Source organism: Crocodylus siamensis, chromosome 3 (genome assembly GCF_052110815.1).
Source record: "Crocodylus siamensis isolate JL-2025a chromosome 3, ASM5211081v1, whole genome shotgun sequence".
Classification (NCBI taxonomy): Eukaryota; Metazoa; Chordata; order Crocodylia; family Crocodylidae; genus Crocodylus; species Crocodylus siamensis.
This window is the reverse complement of record NC_143397.1, coordinates 166,915,334-166,930,883: the sequence shown is the minus strand read 5'-3', so window position 1 is coordinate 166,930,883 and position 15,550 is coordinate 166,915,334. Positions and strand designations below refer to the sequence as shown.

Below are 15,550 nucleotides of genomic sequence, written 5' to 3'. Positions count from 1 at the left end.
CACGCCAGGCTGCGGAGGCCCTGGGGGAGGGCAGCAGAGCAGGAGCCCAAGATTTGTGGGGCACTGGTTCCTCCTTATCCCCAAGAGTGCGCGCAGTGGCAAGGAGCACTCCCCCCACCCCCAGACAAGCCACCCATGGCTCTGTCCCACTCCCCGCCAGGGTCCTGTGGCTACACATTGTGGCCTTTGGCCCCAAGCCTCATGCACCACCCAGCTGAGCAGCAGCTTCAGCCCCTGCCCTGCCCAACTCACTCCCTTCCTCCCTGTAGGGGCCTCAATCCCCCCACTCCCCTGGCAGACCTTCTTGCAGGAGCTGCTCTCTGGGCTGCCTGGTGGCTATATGCGTATATATGCACATGGTGCCCTCTGCCTGACCACCCTCTTTCTGCTCCCTCTCAGCTCCCTGCAGGCTGGAACTCTGCCAGCCTGCAGAGAGCTTTTGTAAAACTGCAAAATCCTCAGGTTTCTCCATTAAAATAAGAAATCTGTTTTTTCCTCTGGTAAAGGAGAAAACCCACGTTTTGCTCCATTTTTTCCATGGGAAATGGAAAATCCAGATCCCTGCTGATGATCAATCTGTTATGTTGCTTGGAAGTTTTATACTGAGAAACATTCCTGGAGGACTCAAATAAATGAAATGTAGTCACTGTAGTGGTATCTAGCAAACGTTTTTTCTCCCCGTCGTTTCTTATAGGGCAAGAGATCAATTATTCTAGGGAAGGAAGAGGAACACTTCCTTTCCATTTTTCATTCTAGGCATTCTAGTCTCAGTACCTTAATGAAAACAGTGTAAAAAGTACATTCCAACTGTCTTGTGTCATCTACGCTACAGCTTGTAAGCCACTTCCTTTTTCTCTTAAGTTCAACATGGCGTGAACAGATTGTGAAATCTTTCCTTGCTCCTATCACATCATCTACATGGCCTGAGATGGTGCCTGTTTATATGTTATTTCAGACACACCTATCATGTGTCTGAAGTTGAGAACTGAGGTTTACAACCTAATGCTTTTTTTTACAAAAATAAAGTTACCAAACTTGTAATGCATCTGGCTTGGGAAACCAGCCCTTACCCATTTTGATTTAGAGTCCACAACCAGCAATGTATGTTATAACAGTAGATGTAAATATATGCACACAAGAACCTACCCAGGTTGCAGAATTTAAACCTGAATAGTTGTTTTCTGCCTTTCATAAGTAATACTAAAATAGGTGCAGACATCACCCTTAGTAATGGATATGTTTGATATGGAACATCAGTTAAATTGCAGTGAATTTGAACTAGTTACGAAGCAGATATTAAAGTCTACAACTAATTGTTTTTACATATAAAAACACTTAGTCTCAATGGACAAACTTGTGACCTTAACGGAATTCACAAGAGTTGGTAAGAATGTAGTGATTTGTATATGGAAACTATGGTGCACCAACAAGATAATAAAGCATTAGTGAACCAGGAAATGCTCATGACTGCAAATTGCTGTTTGAGATTGTGCAAGGGGAAACAGAATGCCTTTGACAGTGTCATTCCATGTATGCAGCACTGGAATCACAAAGTACTGAATTTCTGAGGATATGTGTCCAAGTAATATGGAATCAATGCTGCTTTTTCTGAGTGTGAGCGCTGGCTGTGACTGTTGACTGTATGATTAACTTGGTGCCTTGAAGTCATGCTGTAGCACAGATTTCATTGTTAAAGTGTATCGTTTTTGTGCATTTCAACCCTTCCTATAGTGATATAGGCAGAAGAGCATGAAATTGATCAAAATCCTCTTCTCTTAAGAGATGGCAGCTTTCATTTGTGAGTTGTGTCTAATAAATGCTGAATATTTTACAACCCACAACTGAGAAGATAATTCAGTATGTGAAAAATATTTCACATTTACATTCCTGACTGACATTGACTGACAATCATACAGCATGCTAAAGGGACTGAATAAATTTTAAATTTGGCTGAATATGTGCTATCTAGTTGTGCCCACTTATTCCTATGTATTTTAATAGCTTTTTAGCTGTTTTAAGCTGAGTGCCTCTTCCTGGAGAAAAATAAGCCTTCTAATGAACTTGGAGATTGTATAAAGAAAATAACTATTTAGAATACATAAAAAGTAGGGCTGTGTTTCTGAGACAGAGATGTCTTGGGGTTACAAATGCATTTAACTAATATACAATTTTATTTTAATACATTTGTAAAAGGATTTTAGGCAGTGTATCTCAGGATAACTGAAATGTCAAAGTTGTATGTCAGTTGCATCACCTGATCGTTGTCTAAAATCTCTCCTCAACATAGAAAAATGTAAGTCTGAAGGGGAGACTAGAATCAGTAGATACTGCTGAGATCTCAGTGAACGGGCAAGTCTGACATAAATGGTTCTCAGTTTACTGCAACAGGTAAAGCTGAGGAGGCTAAGAACACAATAGGCAAAGCTGCTCTATTCGTTCTGAGGAGTCTGCACTGACTTGCATAACCTAGATACTTTGCTGTAGAAGCATAACCAGTAATTCAGAGACCTGGACAGGGATGTTGCCAAGCACTGGAGAGTGGGGATGGGATGTGGAGAGATACCGAGAATGAGGGTGCTGCTGGCTCCCTCTCTAACTTGGTGCCAAGGGATAGTGCCTCACTCAGCCCCCCCTAGTTATGCTAAAGCTTTGCAGGATTAAGTTCTTTAAGTCCCCTCCCCCTCAATTCCCCCCCCACAGATCATAGGAAAGCAAGGCTGGAAGGACCCCACAAGGTCATCTAATTCAGCCTTCTGCCCAAGGCAGGATCATCTTTGACTAGCGGTGGGCTGATAGACATTTTGAGAGCCAATACCAATTGTTGATTTTTAAGGAGTCTTATTGGCCAATACTGATCCGATTTCCAATATAGCAGAGTCCAGCTGGTAAGTTTGTTGTGGTGAAATGGGAGCTGGAGGGAAGGGGCATGGTGGGGCAGATCAATGCCCCCCTCAGTGAGGGAGGGGGAGTGGGCTGGGATAGGCGCTGCCCAGCCGGAGCAGGCCAGGCATGGGACAGAGCTGCAGTTCATCTGGGAGGTGTGGGGGGGAAGCTCCCACTGCTGTGCACCACTTGTCTGGAAGCTTGTCCCGCTGCTGTGCGTCATTTGTCTACCAACTTGTCTCACCACTGCTCCTGCCACTTGTCGGGGGGAGAGGGGGGCCTGGACCTGCACAGGGTGTGGGGCAGGGCAGGCTGCAGCTGTGGGCTGGGGCCGAGTGGTGGGAGCAGTGGTGGAATGAGCCACTGGACCAGCAGCGTGCAGCAGCGGAAGCCAGCCCCCCATGCACCTCCCTAAATGAGCCATGTCTCTGTCCCATACCTGACCCACTCTGGCTGGGCAGCACCTACCCTAGCACCAGCCCCACTCCCTCCCTCACTGCGGGTGGCATTGATCTGCCCCCCCAGGCCCCTTTCCTCCCCTTCCACCTCCCCTTCCACCACACCAGACTTACCAGCTGGATGCAGCTCTCCAAGCTGCCGGGCTTGTGCTCTTTGTTGCCTGCGGGCTGCAGTGCGGCCATGTGCACGCATGAGCATTTATTGGCCAAATTATTGGCTACGTCAGGCCAATTTCCAATATAGTCAATTTTCTTTATATTGGTGCTGATCCAATATTGGACTGATGTATTGATGCACCTTTATCCCTGACTAAACCATCCCAGTCAGCATCTGTCTGACCTGCTCTTGAAAACTTTCAAGGATGCAAATTCCACTTATCTAAGTAGCCTGTTCCAATGCTTGACCACCCTCCTAGTCAGAAAGTTCCTTCTAATCTGCAACCTAAATTTCCTCTGCTGCAGCTTGAAGTGATTGCTCCTAGTTCTGTCCCCTACAGCCATAGTGGAAACCCAATCTCCATCCACTCTATAGTCATCCTCAGAGCCGATCTAAGCAGGGTGCAGGGCCTGGGGTAAATCAGCTCATGCAGGGCCCTGCTCCGATCCTACCCACCCTGGACTTGAAGAAGCTGCCACTGCCATCAGCAGTGTTGGGGGGAGGAGGGGGTAGCAAGTGGCTGGACTCAAAGCAAGAGGTGGTGGCACAGAGTTGCCATGGCTGCTCCACCCCGGTCCATGGGGCCCCCCAACATGAGGGCCCAGGGCAGCCTGCCCCCCCTCCGGGATGGCCCTGATAATCCTTGTCATGGGGAGAGACAGAGGGGAGGACCCCAAGGAACTGGGGGGAACCCCGGGGCCAGGAACCCGCCGAGGAAAACAAAAGTAAAAGAAAAGAAACAAAAAACTTCTTACCTGCAGCAGGATCCGTGGCAAAGCTGAAAATGGAGGCGGGACCTGAGTGGCTCGTTAGCCGTGTCTTTATACAGCTGCAGCCAGCAGGTAACATCAGCGGCAGGAGCCGGCCAGCAGATATAAAAGGAGCCACTGGAAAGGAAGCGGGAGGGGAGACCTGCAGGGACCTCAGCAGGGAGGCTTCTCCTGGAGCCCCTACAAGGGGAAAAAGAATGGGAAGCTGCCTCTCCCAGCACAGGTGAACGCAGTGAAGCCCACTGCAGGAACAGCGCTGCCGGTGGCAGTGCAGGAAGCAAGGAGGCGATAGCACCTTGCTCAGACCAAGGACCTGGCTCTGAAGACCGGGAAGAACGGAAGGAGCGTGATGCTAGGGGCTACTACCGAGGAGCCAGAGGGAGCAGCAGCCACTGAAACGCCAGACCAGGTGGGACTGTCGTGGGCTCCAGAGGGCTTAAGGAGGCGCCCCAGGTGAGGCATGAAGGGCATAAGCAGTGCAAGGGGCTGCAGAAGACGGGCCCCAGTGGCATCGAGCCACCCTGAAGAGGGACGTGGGGAAGGTGTACAGAGAAGGACCACCACGGGTCCAGCAAGTCCACAGGCTGGGCAAAGAGGAAAGAGGAGGGCACAGTAGCCTGTAGTCTAGCCTGGACCCAGTTTATGACCAGCTAGGGACCTTGGGTATCTAGGGCCTGGCGTTGGTGGGTGTCAAAGTTCAAAGTCTTTGATTTCAGATGCCGATGGCAAAAGGTCAGATGGCAAAAGGTCAGAGGCTAACACAACAAATTCTGTAATTGTAATTTATCCCTCTGTATTAACAGTGCTACATATACACACCCCTGTCTGTGCCTCATTTCAAATCACTTGAGTTTCCACACAAGAGAGAGACACTAACCTTGAACAAATTGCAGCTTGATACCCTGACGTCAAAAAAAGATATTGGTACCCATGGTGACCAGATAAAAATGAAACCCCCCTTTTTCTGAAACCTGAACAAACAAAGAAAGCACAAGTGCTAACTCGTTAATTATTCATGCCTGGCATATAGTAATTGGTCACCTTTGCCAAGTATAACTTTGAAAGAACTTCCGCCCAAAGCAGAGAACTGCGTATACAGTCAAGAAGAACAGATTGTGCACAACAAATATTATCTCTCCGCCTACGTATCTTTCTGGTGTATCTCCGTCTTGCCGGCCCGTCTATCTCTCTATCTCTGTCGTTATCTTTCTTATCAAGAGCTCTCGGTAATCTGCAGACTGCAACGGCTTGTGTGAATCGCTCGGAAGCAACTCTCTTACCCACCCTGTAAATGCTGGGTAACATGATATCTGCATGCTGTAACTGAATAAATCAACTCTTCTGCCTACGCTGCATCACATCAGTAGCATAAGTAAAATAAACTTTCTGTGTAACCAGTACGCTGTGTTTAAATCCTCTGACTCCTGCTCACCGTTATCACCCACCTGTCCGGTTATAAATCCCCCTCCTCGTGCCAAGCTGGTCGTGCCGACCCAGGCTCGCAGGTCAAGGGTGCACAGGCATTAGGGGCGCAACAGTGGGCAGGCTGTGAGTGTAGATGGCAAGAGGGCAGAGGGTTCCCTCCCACTTTGTATATCTGCATATTTCTTTGTTATTGATAACTTTTCCTTGGTTTCGCACTTTTGAAGGGGTTGCGGTGCGAGGCATCTAGAGCCCAAGTGTTGCTTAGGCCTAAAGGGGTTGCTATCCCCTGGCAGGCAAGGCAGGGGTTATGCGCTGTGGGCGGAGTTAGGGTTAGGCCCGGCAGGCTGATAACCATCCCAGTGAGCATACGCAGAGCCCCAACAGTTGGGGGAACTGGTGGAAGGACATCATGAACCCATCAAGACAGGGTGTAAAGGCGAGATAGAGGGGAGGTGGAGCCTCGTGGAAGATCACCATTCAGCTGTCTTATAGTTGAGAGACCCCCGGTAGTTGGACACCCACCATTGGAACAAGATCCAAAGTCGTGGCAGGTGAGATTGGGGAGAGACTACACAGGAGAGAGACATCCGCTCAGCGGGACAGTGGGGACGGACAAACGAATGCCCCCGAACATCTGGGTCCATCTGGCGCGTGACTGGATGTTCAAGACCAGACAGGCACAGTCCTTTAGGTATTTAAAGACATCAAATCCCTCTGTCCTCCAAACTAAGTAATACTAGTTCTTTCAGCCTTTCCTCATAAGTCTTGCCCCCCAGACCCCTAATATTTGTTGCTATGTACTGGACTCTTTCCAAACTGTTCACATCCTTTTTGAAGTGTGGGGTTCAAAACTGGACACAGGACTCCAAATGAGGCCTCACCAATGGTGAATAGAGTGGAAGAATCACTTCCGTTGATTTGCAAGTGACACTCCTGTTAATACGACCAATATTCTGTTGGCTTTTTTTGCAATAAAAACATGCTGTTGGGTTATGCTCAGCTTATGGTTTTCTGTAACCCCCACATCCTTCTTTGCAGTCCTGCAGCCTAGACAGCCATTCCCCATTTTTTTGTGTGCATGCATTTTATTCTGTCCTTAAATGTAGGAATTTGCACTTGCCCTTGTTGAATCACATCCAGTTGATTACAGACCATTTCTCCAGCCTATCCAGGTTATTCTGGATCCTAGCCATGATCATTGGTGGAATATCGAGGGGTATACAGAGTCCCTGCCAACCTTTGTGCCAGGGCACTGAGGTTCTGCAACTATTTGCTGCAGCTTTTATTTGAAAGGGTGCCGTTTCTCCAATCATCTTTGTGGGACTGCTGATGAGGTCCAGCTGATCTGAGAAGTGGCACCCTGTAAAGCGGTGGTAAAGAGCTATATGGCTGGTGCTTAATTCAGCAGCCTACCTGATAATAAATGATCTGGGTTCTACTGCATAACTCCACCATATGTTGTCCCTGTGTGATTTCACACTGAAATTCGGTAAACTTGGCCTTATAACATTAGGCCCTGCTTCACTAAATATTTCAGAATTACTGTGATTACAGGACGTAAATTGGTCTTTTTCCTTGAATTGTACGCTGAGAGAAGTTCTGTTAAAGTATACAATGATAATTTTGACATATTAAGGAGTGGAGGATAGGGTGTTTCATGTAAATGCTTGATTAAATTTAATCAGATGGAAATAGTAGGTGTAAATTTTGTTTTATAACTAAGTGGCATATATGTAAATTATATGCTGTTGACTGAATTTCTGTTTCCTCTCATGTGATTGATGTATACAGTAGCTTCTTACAATATGCCTCTTGTTTACATTTCTCCAAAGATACTCATGTATTAAAACTACCCACAGACAGTAGCCATAACATTGTAAATAGCTTGCACAAGGAAAAAACCTCACAAATTCTACTTTTTTTATTTGAAAGGGTGCTGTGCATTTTTTTTGTGTATTTACTGTCCTGCTCATTTGGAATGACTATGACAGTGTCTCACCCAACTAGTTTTTAATGATCAAGGTGATTTCCCAAGCAACCTGTAATTGTGCAGTACTTGAACCCTGGTAATTTTGCAGATGCCCGTTAATGTATTTATGTAAATAAAATGGTCCCTTGGTACAATATGCAAGGTTGTACACACCCTCCTGTCTCTCTTTTTATATGTGCTCCAGATACAAAACAGAGTTAGTACTGATTACGTTAGTTATTTCTGGTAAATGACAGGGTTTAACCTTCCACCTCCCTGATCAACACTTCATGCTTCAGTGGGGCCAGAGTTTAACACAAAATGACACACATTACCAACCAAAGAAAAATAAATTTAACCACAATATAAGCAGAGGCCTAAACAAAAATACACAGTAGTTTAACATTATGTTTCGCAAATTTGGGGGCTTCTGGTTTTTGAGAACGAGCCATTCCCAGGTCAGGTAGATCCTGTCAATGGCATCATGAAAATTGACAGAAGAACATCCTTGCTGATTTTAAAAGCAGCAAAATAAGGGGAGGACTAAAGTGCAGTGAAATGTCTCAGGTATGCTGCTTATTTCAGATTGGGGCCCCAGCCTTTGAAGAATCATTTGGTGAAAAACGCTTTGCTTCCTCAGACCTTAGAGAGAGAATTTTTAAAAGAGTATTATATAGATGATTGTTTTAAAATGAAGATGCTTCCTGAACTACACTTCCTAATTGGAGGAAAGAGTTTGTATCTCAGGATAGAGCCTTTCATGTGGAGAAGGCTCAGTCATATATATGTGAAGCTATCGATTTCCTGACACTTGGCCAACTATTCTCATATTGAATATTTAATGTAATGCAAATATTTGCTTCATAGAAACATTGCAGTGGTTGTGGTGAGGAGCTAAAAAGTAAAAGTCTGTGCTAGGAATAGTTGAATGGAATATTTTAAATTAGCCTTTTTTGGCAATATACACACAATTATTCTAGAGGAGGCCCAACCACTGCCAAGTAGAGGCACTACCACCTACCATACCTTATATCTGTAGATGTGGCCCAAAATCTCATTTACCTCTTTGCAGCATCACATCTTTTGCTCATATTGAATCTGTGATCTATCAGGACCCCAAAATTTTGCTATTGATCAGCTGGGCAGGATTTTATGCTGAATACTTTGTTTTTTCTTTATGTGATGTGAGAGAAGTAAAGATATCCTGCTACAGTTCCAAAGATGTAAGGTTGACGGCTGTTACAGACTTGGGCTGAAAACTGCCCCCAGGTGACCCTGCTATAAATGAGTCTCTAGTGTGAATGGAGAATCAAAGGTGGCCAGATAACACACTAGCCATATCACTCCCTTGCCTCTGCCACTAGATATAGAAACTGACATGCCATTACCATTGGCTGCTTAGTTTGGATGGACTTTTGACTTGATAGTAATCTTTAGTTCTCTGATATATCAAGTCTTAGCAGGGTTGAGTCCTTTATGTGCATAATTGAAAGAACGTGTAAGAAACAACTGTGGAAATCCTTCAGTGGAAAGGGAGAAATCTAGATTGTAATATCTATTTAGATTGTAACCTACTCAAAGGGATTAGGCTTTTAGGTTCTCTGAAACTGCCATATTATATGTGAATGTTAAATACTTTAGTTGTTGTTGTTTAAAGCCATTTAATTACCCTGGTATGACCAGGAGAAATGTGAAAAGGGGAGAATGTAGTTTTGACTTAGGAAAACGATTCAACTAAAACCCCCCTGTGAGAGAGTAAGGTGACATTCCTACAAGCTTTGAAAGATACTGTGCAAGACTCACAAAAAAAGCCAATACTACACTAGTGCATGAGGTCGAACTGAGCCCTGTCTTATTCTAGACCCCATTGTTTCAATGTTAGTTATTCCTGATAAGCCTGCAGCAGTAATGGCCATGTATTATTAGGTGTATTATGTATGACCCAAGTAAAGAAGGCCAACAAAACAGAAGACAGGACAGGGTGACACCTTACAGACTAACACAGGAATGCTTAATCTCAAGCCCACAGGCCAGATCCTGCCCAGTGAGCCATGTGATCTAGCCTGTGAGGCTCCCCATGGATCTGGAAATTTGGCATCAGGCGAGTGGTGGCAGCATTTATTGGCAATTAATACTGCCACTGGTCCCCTGCTGCCAAATTTCCAGACCTGTGGGGAGCCCTACAGGGTGAGGTATAAGCCAGATGACCTCAACCTTTGCATCAGGTCAGTCTGCAGCTGGATCCACATCATGAGGCTGAGCTGCCGTGCGGGTCTTTCCATGGCTGGATCTGGCGCGTAGGGTCTGTCTTTGGCTAGATCAGATGCATGGGATTGGGTTGATGTGGGGCCAGCCCCACACACTGGATTGTACCCATGGACCTACTTCGCACAGGTTCTGACCTGTGGACCCAGACCCAGGCCACTTGTCCAGCTCATGCGGCCAGATGGGTTGAGCGCCACTAGACTAACATGATGAGAAATGCATAAGCTTTTGTATGTAGCAGCCTACTTTGTCAGATCTTATGAATGGACTTGCCACAACAGGCCAGAAAAGGTATACAGGGGGGAGATTTAGAAGAGCAGTCCTTTCTCTCCATGTTATTATGATACCCCTCCACCCCCACTAAGGATGTAGTTTGTTCACACAAGTTTGAATGACATTCCCAAATCCTTATGTATGAGTTAGGACCTTGGCCTTATTTGACAAGTCAGCCCATCAACTGGGCAAATTAAGGGATCAAGATCTGGAGGAGAGGACTCAATTAAAGGAATCATTTTGCTGCTTTTTTCAGTTAGTTTGCTTTTTTATAGCGCCTGTAGGTTTTGGAGGGTTCTGGGGTAGAAGAAACACTACTATGGGATACATAGGTAATTTAAGGTTTTGCTCAGCTAGACCTGACGTATTCAACTGGAATTATTCTTTAGAGTTCTCAATAAAAAGATTTTTTCCTGCTGAAGAAGCTCAGATAATTGAAGGGTTACAATGCTTTCTAAATGTTATCATATAGACAACCTGTGTTTGTGTGCTTGTGTGTTAATTGGCCACAGCTTCCTTTTATATACCCAAATCTAAACTATGGATAAAAGCTTTATGGAAAACAGTTATTGCATATTGAAATTGATTTTAATGAAAGCCATGTCATTCCATACTAATATATAAATACACACAGATATTAAGGTATTTCAACATTTATTTTATATGTTTCAGGTCGACAGATCCCACCCTTGGACTCTCATGAAAATGGTAACAATGGAGCAATCAAACTTGGAAAGCAGACTACACAAATGAATAGGCGATGCTGCTGACCCAGCTTGTTCTGTTTTGATATTACTTGAAAAAATAATACCATTTGCTTATTCATTGAGCAAAGGAAGACTTCATGATCTCAGTGACATGGCACCTTGTCTTGAAAGCAACAGTACTCCATGCGAGTAATAATGCAAGGATTGGGAGCAGAAATTTTTTTTTCTTCGAAAGAATTTGGCAAAACCTAGGTGGAAAGTCCTCCCTACCATCCTGGCCAACATTACAGTGTTAAATTACTCCAATCCTTTTTTTTAAAGCCAGTGACTGTTGATTTTTTTTTTCAAATAAATGGACCTCTTCTTATGCAAGCTTTAGATTTGTTGAAAAAATTCTGCTTTCTACAATGCAGAGCGGACTTAGTGTTTTTAATTGATCTGTATAGTAATGTAGTGCGTATGATATAAAGCCTAAACTTTCGTCTGCATATTTCTCAACCTTCTCTTACAGGCAGGCTATGTTCCTAGAACTTTTCTAGGATTATAGCTTCATCAGAAGATTTTTTTATCAGCCATCAGCAGGACATGGATTAATGACTAATTAAAAACATGGATCAAAGTGTCAGATTTCAAATTTTTCAGGTAGAGTCAGGGAAGAATTCAGCCCAGTTTGTGCTACTGGGAGACCTAGTTGCAACCATCTGCATTTATCTGAAGGATGGAATTCCCGTAAAAAGGAACTGTTTGGGATGACTAAGCAGACAGATTTCTTAATTCTGTTCCAGAAAGAAAATACATTCTACCTACTGGATTTAGTCCAAGTTTACTCCCTTTCCAGGACTTAGGCTTTATCAGTAACTGAAGTTACAAGAATATAAAATTGGTCAAAAATTGGCTGCTTCTAAAGTTCTTGTGGATGCACCTCTATCCTCTGTTCCCAGACCCAGCCTTCTCTCTTACCACCTTGAAGGAGGAATTTAACATCTTCTCCCATCAGGTTTCCAAGTATTAATGAATTCAGTAAAAGAATCTTAGTACCCCATTCAAATGATAAAGGGAGTACAGTATAATTTGGGGTCATGGGATGAAATTAAGACCATTCTGGTTTTCCTGGAGATGAGATCTGTTCAATTGTGGAGTATGGGAAGTGGTACAAAACACTCATTGCCTGATATACTTGCAACTAAACCAAACAAAGCACCTGAAAACAGTGTAGAGATAAGTCAGCTATTGGAAATTATGAACTAGATGATCTAAGACAGAGATGCCCAGACTATGGTTTGCATGCCATGCATGGTTCCTGGGCAGCTTAACTGCAGCTTCTGAAGCAGGGGCACTGTGCACAGATAATTGATTGTGGGGCATGTGCATCTTCAAAAGCTTGTTTTTCTATGGCTCTTAGCTGGTTCAAGATTTTTGTTTGTGGCTACAGAGGCTAGGACGTTGGACCACTTTGATCTAAAACATGTAGGTCTCTTCTATTTCTATGTTTTCTGTATCTGTAATCAACAGAGCAGTTGAATTATAAAATCAATGGAAAAGAGGGAAAGGGTAAAGCAGAAACAAGTTAAGTAAAAAAAAGGTACAGAAACAAATCCAAATGGCATTCCACAACATTATAACTTCTTTTATATGTATACAACATTTCTTCTATTAATGCAGTTGTGGAGAATTTATGTGCAAAGTAACCAAAAGAAGAAAATTATTTCCAACTAAGGAGAGTGTATAATTAATGTATAGACAGGTTGTAGCTGGATCTACATAGTTATGCAAAAATGGACTTTAACTGTTTCGTTGAGGGTGCAGAGATGCTACTAGTTATTTAGGGCCTGAACCAAAGCCAGGTGAAGTCAGTGGGTGTCTTGTCATTGACTTTGTGGGGCTTGGATCATGGTCTTAATCATTATAGTAGTAAAGTTGCAGATCAACAACAAAAATGAGTACTCTCACTGAGTGAAGCCGAGTTATCACTTAGTGGAAAAGGACAGCATCCGCAACTTGGTAACTATACAGTGAGGCTATTTAACAAGCATTTCTTTTTTTAAAAACTGTATAAATAGGTTTTGTGCTAAGCATTTTATATTATTTGTGCATAAAACTTCTTAAATTTGTTTTCATAGATGTGACTGACGTTATTTTCACATGACATCTCAAAACCCATTAAAATGAGTTTAGGATAACTGTAAGGTTCTTCAGGCACTTCTTCAATTACATTATAATCTCCAGCTAAATGAGGGCTAATATCTGATGCAAATCTCTGGATTTTGCATTATACTGAGTCACCATCTTTCACAGCTACCATGGAACAAATGCGTGTACATGGATCAGAAACAGAACTATGAAGTTTTTCATTAAATGATTTCAAATTAGAAATTATAGTGACAATTTTACTGGCTGAAAGAGACTTTCAAAATGTAAATTGGAAAAGCAGGTTCATAGCATATAGTTTTATGCTTTAACAGGCCAAATCCTGAAGTCCTTATTCTGTTTTTAGTTAAGTCAATAAAGATCTTGAGTGAACAGAATTTAAGTTGTGGTCAGTTGTGTTTTGAGGAAGCTCTGAAGTCACAATGAGAGAATAACAGGCCACTCCAAAATATTTTAGAGCTACGGTTTTCTTTGGCTACAAGACTAACCTTCAACTGTTTTACTTCACAACCAGTGTTTTCCCAAAGTGCCGGCTTACTATCTTTCAGAATGAAATTATAATTTGTTTTAGGAATGTATATGTTTTTCAAATCCTGATTTTAACTTTTCCATTGTTGTTGGTGATTGATTAGGAAATATTTTGCCATTCTCCATAAGTGCTCCAAAAATTATCTGATACCAAAAATTAACACAGAATCATAAATCTGTATAGTAACCATATTTCTTACCAGTCTGAGTAGTTAATGGCTGCTTTTAAAAATAAATATATAAATAACCGCAGTACTGAAGTTGTTTGAATCTGTAGTTGTCCTGCTTTAATAACAGTTAAAGCATTTCTACACTGGCCATTGAGAAGAGTAGTTTCTCCAGGAAAGCCAGTAGTAGGGCAGATGCATAAACAGTAATTAGAGTAGGTTATATGGAGACTTTCTTTTCCTCCTCAAGTTCTAAGTGACATTCTTTCTGGTATGTCAAAAAGTAGTTGCTTAATACATTTTTTAAAAATTAATTCATTTCCATATGTGCTGTGTGTATATGTATATATAAAATAGGTTTCTATTTTGTTATACTGACATGTAGTACTTTTTCACTGGTGATGTCTGGTTCACATATACTACATATTGTATACTGTAAGTATGTATTTTATTAGCGATCATTTCTCCTTTATTAATTTTTAAGGCTGAAGACCAAAAGTAGCAACAAGATGGGGATATATTAGGTACATTGCTGACTTGCCAACTGATAGCATTAATATTACATATTATTGAATGTGAGTTTTTGTCCACAGAATGAGAAATCTAGAGAAGCTGTAACCCATTAACTGGCACCTGCTGATGTAAAAGTCATGCTCCAGAAAACAAGATTAATTAGGGATTATTTTTCTTTCTGATACAGGCCAGTCTGAAGTGCTGCATCATAATGTCTACATCAGCATTTCCCAAATTTTGCAGTGCACCTCTGGAGGTGCAAGTATGAATCATAGCAGCATTTAGCTCTCATGCCTCCCTACTTCAGCCGCCACTTCTCTGACCCTGGTTATGCCCACTGCTGACTGCCAGTAGTGAGGGGAATTGGTGGTAATCAGTGGCAGGGGAAACTGACTGCAAAGGAAGCAGTAGTGACTGATGAAGCAGAGTGGTGTAACAGTGCTTGACTTTACTGCAGTGGGGCATAAACCCAGAAGAAAACACTGGTACACATCATTTAATAGTTAAAACTACCTATCATTATGTCCCCACTTTATGTTGCTTTTCAGTGCACGTGATTAATGCAATTAGATAGCTAATAAATAGAGTGCCCTGACTTGTAATCAAACCTTTTTAGTACATTAACTTTATATTTTACTCTACTACCCTTAGTAATTTAAACCAGATCCAGTGATCAAATGTCAGTGTAAAATTGTGTGCTAAGTAATATCACTCTTTTTTTTGTTCATGTAAGGGCTTTAACTGGGCTGGACCCATTGGCTTCACGTATGGGATGCTGCAATTTGTTAATACTTTATCTTCTGTTTTACATATGAATTGTATGATATCTAATAAGATTTTTCCTAAAATGTAGTTTTTTGTTTTATTTAACCTACAGTAATTAAGGCTAATAAATATTTTAAATACTTTTGATTTCAAAAGACCACTGGTTTCACTAAAACACACAAATACAAGAATATTGTTGTATTATAAAGTTCTCACTATAACTGGCAACATTTCTCCCTGCAGAAACAACTGTAGTTTAGATTCCACCTAACTAGCATTTACATGCAATGTGAGCCTTATTCTACTCACTGTATGTTGTCACTTATGCTGCAGATTATCAAACATAAATTGGAGGCATCGTGGAGAGATTCTAGCCTGCACAAACAAAATTACTGTAATAGAGGCCTTCTCGGGGCCGATTTTCCTGTGGCCCACCCACCTGTTTCTGGGCTAACCGCCCGCCTTCTTACCTGCCACACCTTGTTGTTAATTAATTGATGTTAATTAAGCAGGAGGTTGCCC

The 15,550-nt window shown here is 42.6% G+C and overlaps 1 protein-coding gene across 2 annotated transcripts in view; it reads left to right on the top strand.

Moving 5' to 3' along the window:
• RAB31 (RAB31, member RAS oncogene family) overlaps window positions 1–15,176 on the top strand; it is a 127,331-nt gene extending 112,155 nt beyond the window's left edge. For both annotated transcript variants that reach the window (XM_090039675.1, XM_090039674.1), the window contains exon 7: window positions 10,873–15,176. In XM_090039675.1, coding sequence (XP_089895801.1) covers window positions 10,873–10,970 — 98 coding nt within the window. In that variant the 3' untranslated portion in view covers window positions 10,971–15,176. The remainder of the gene's footprint in view (window positions 1–10,872) is intronic.
• Window positions 15,177–15,550: the final 374 nt, after the last annotated feature.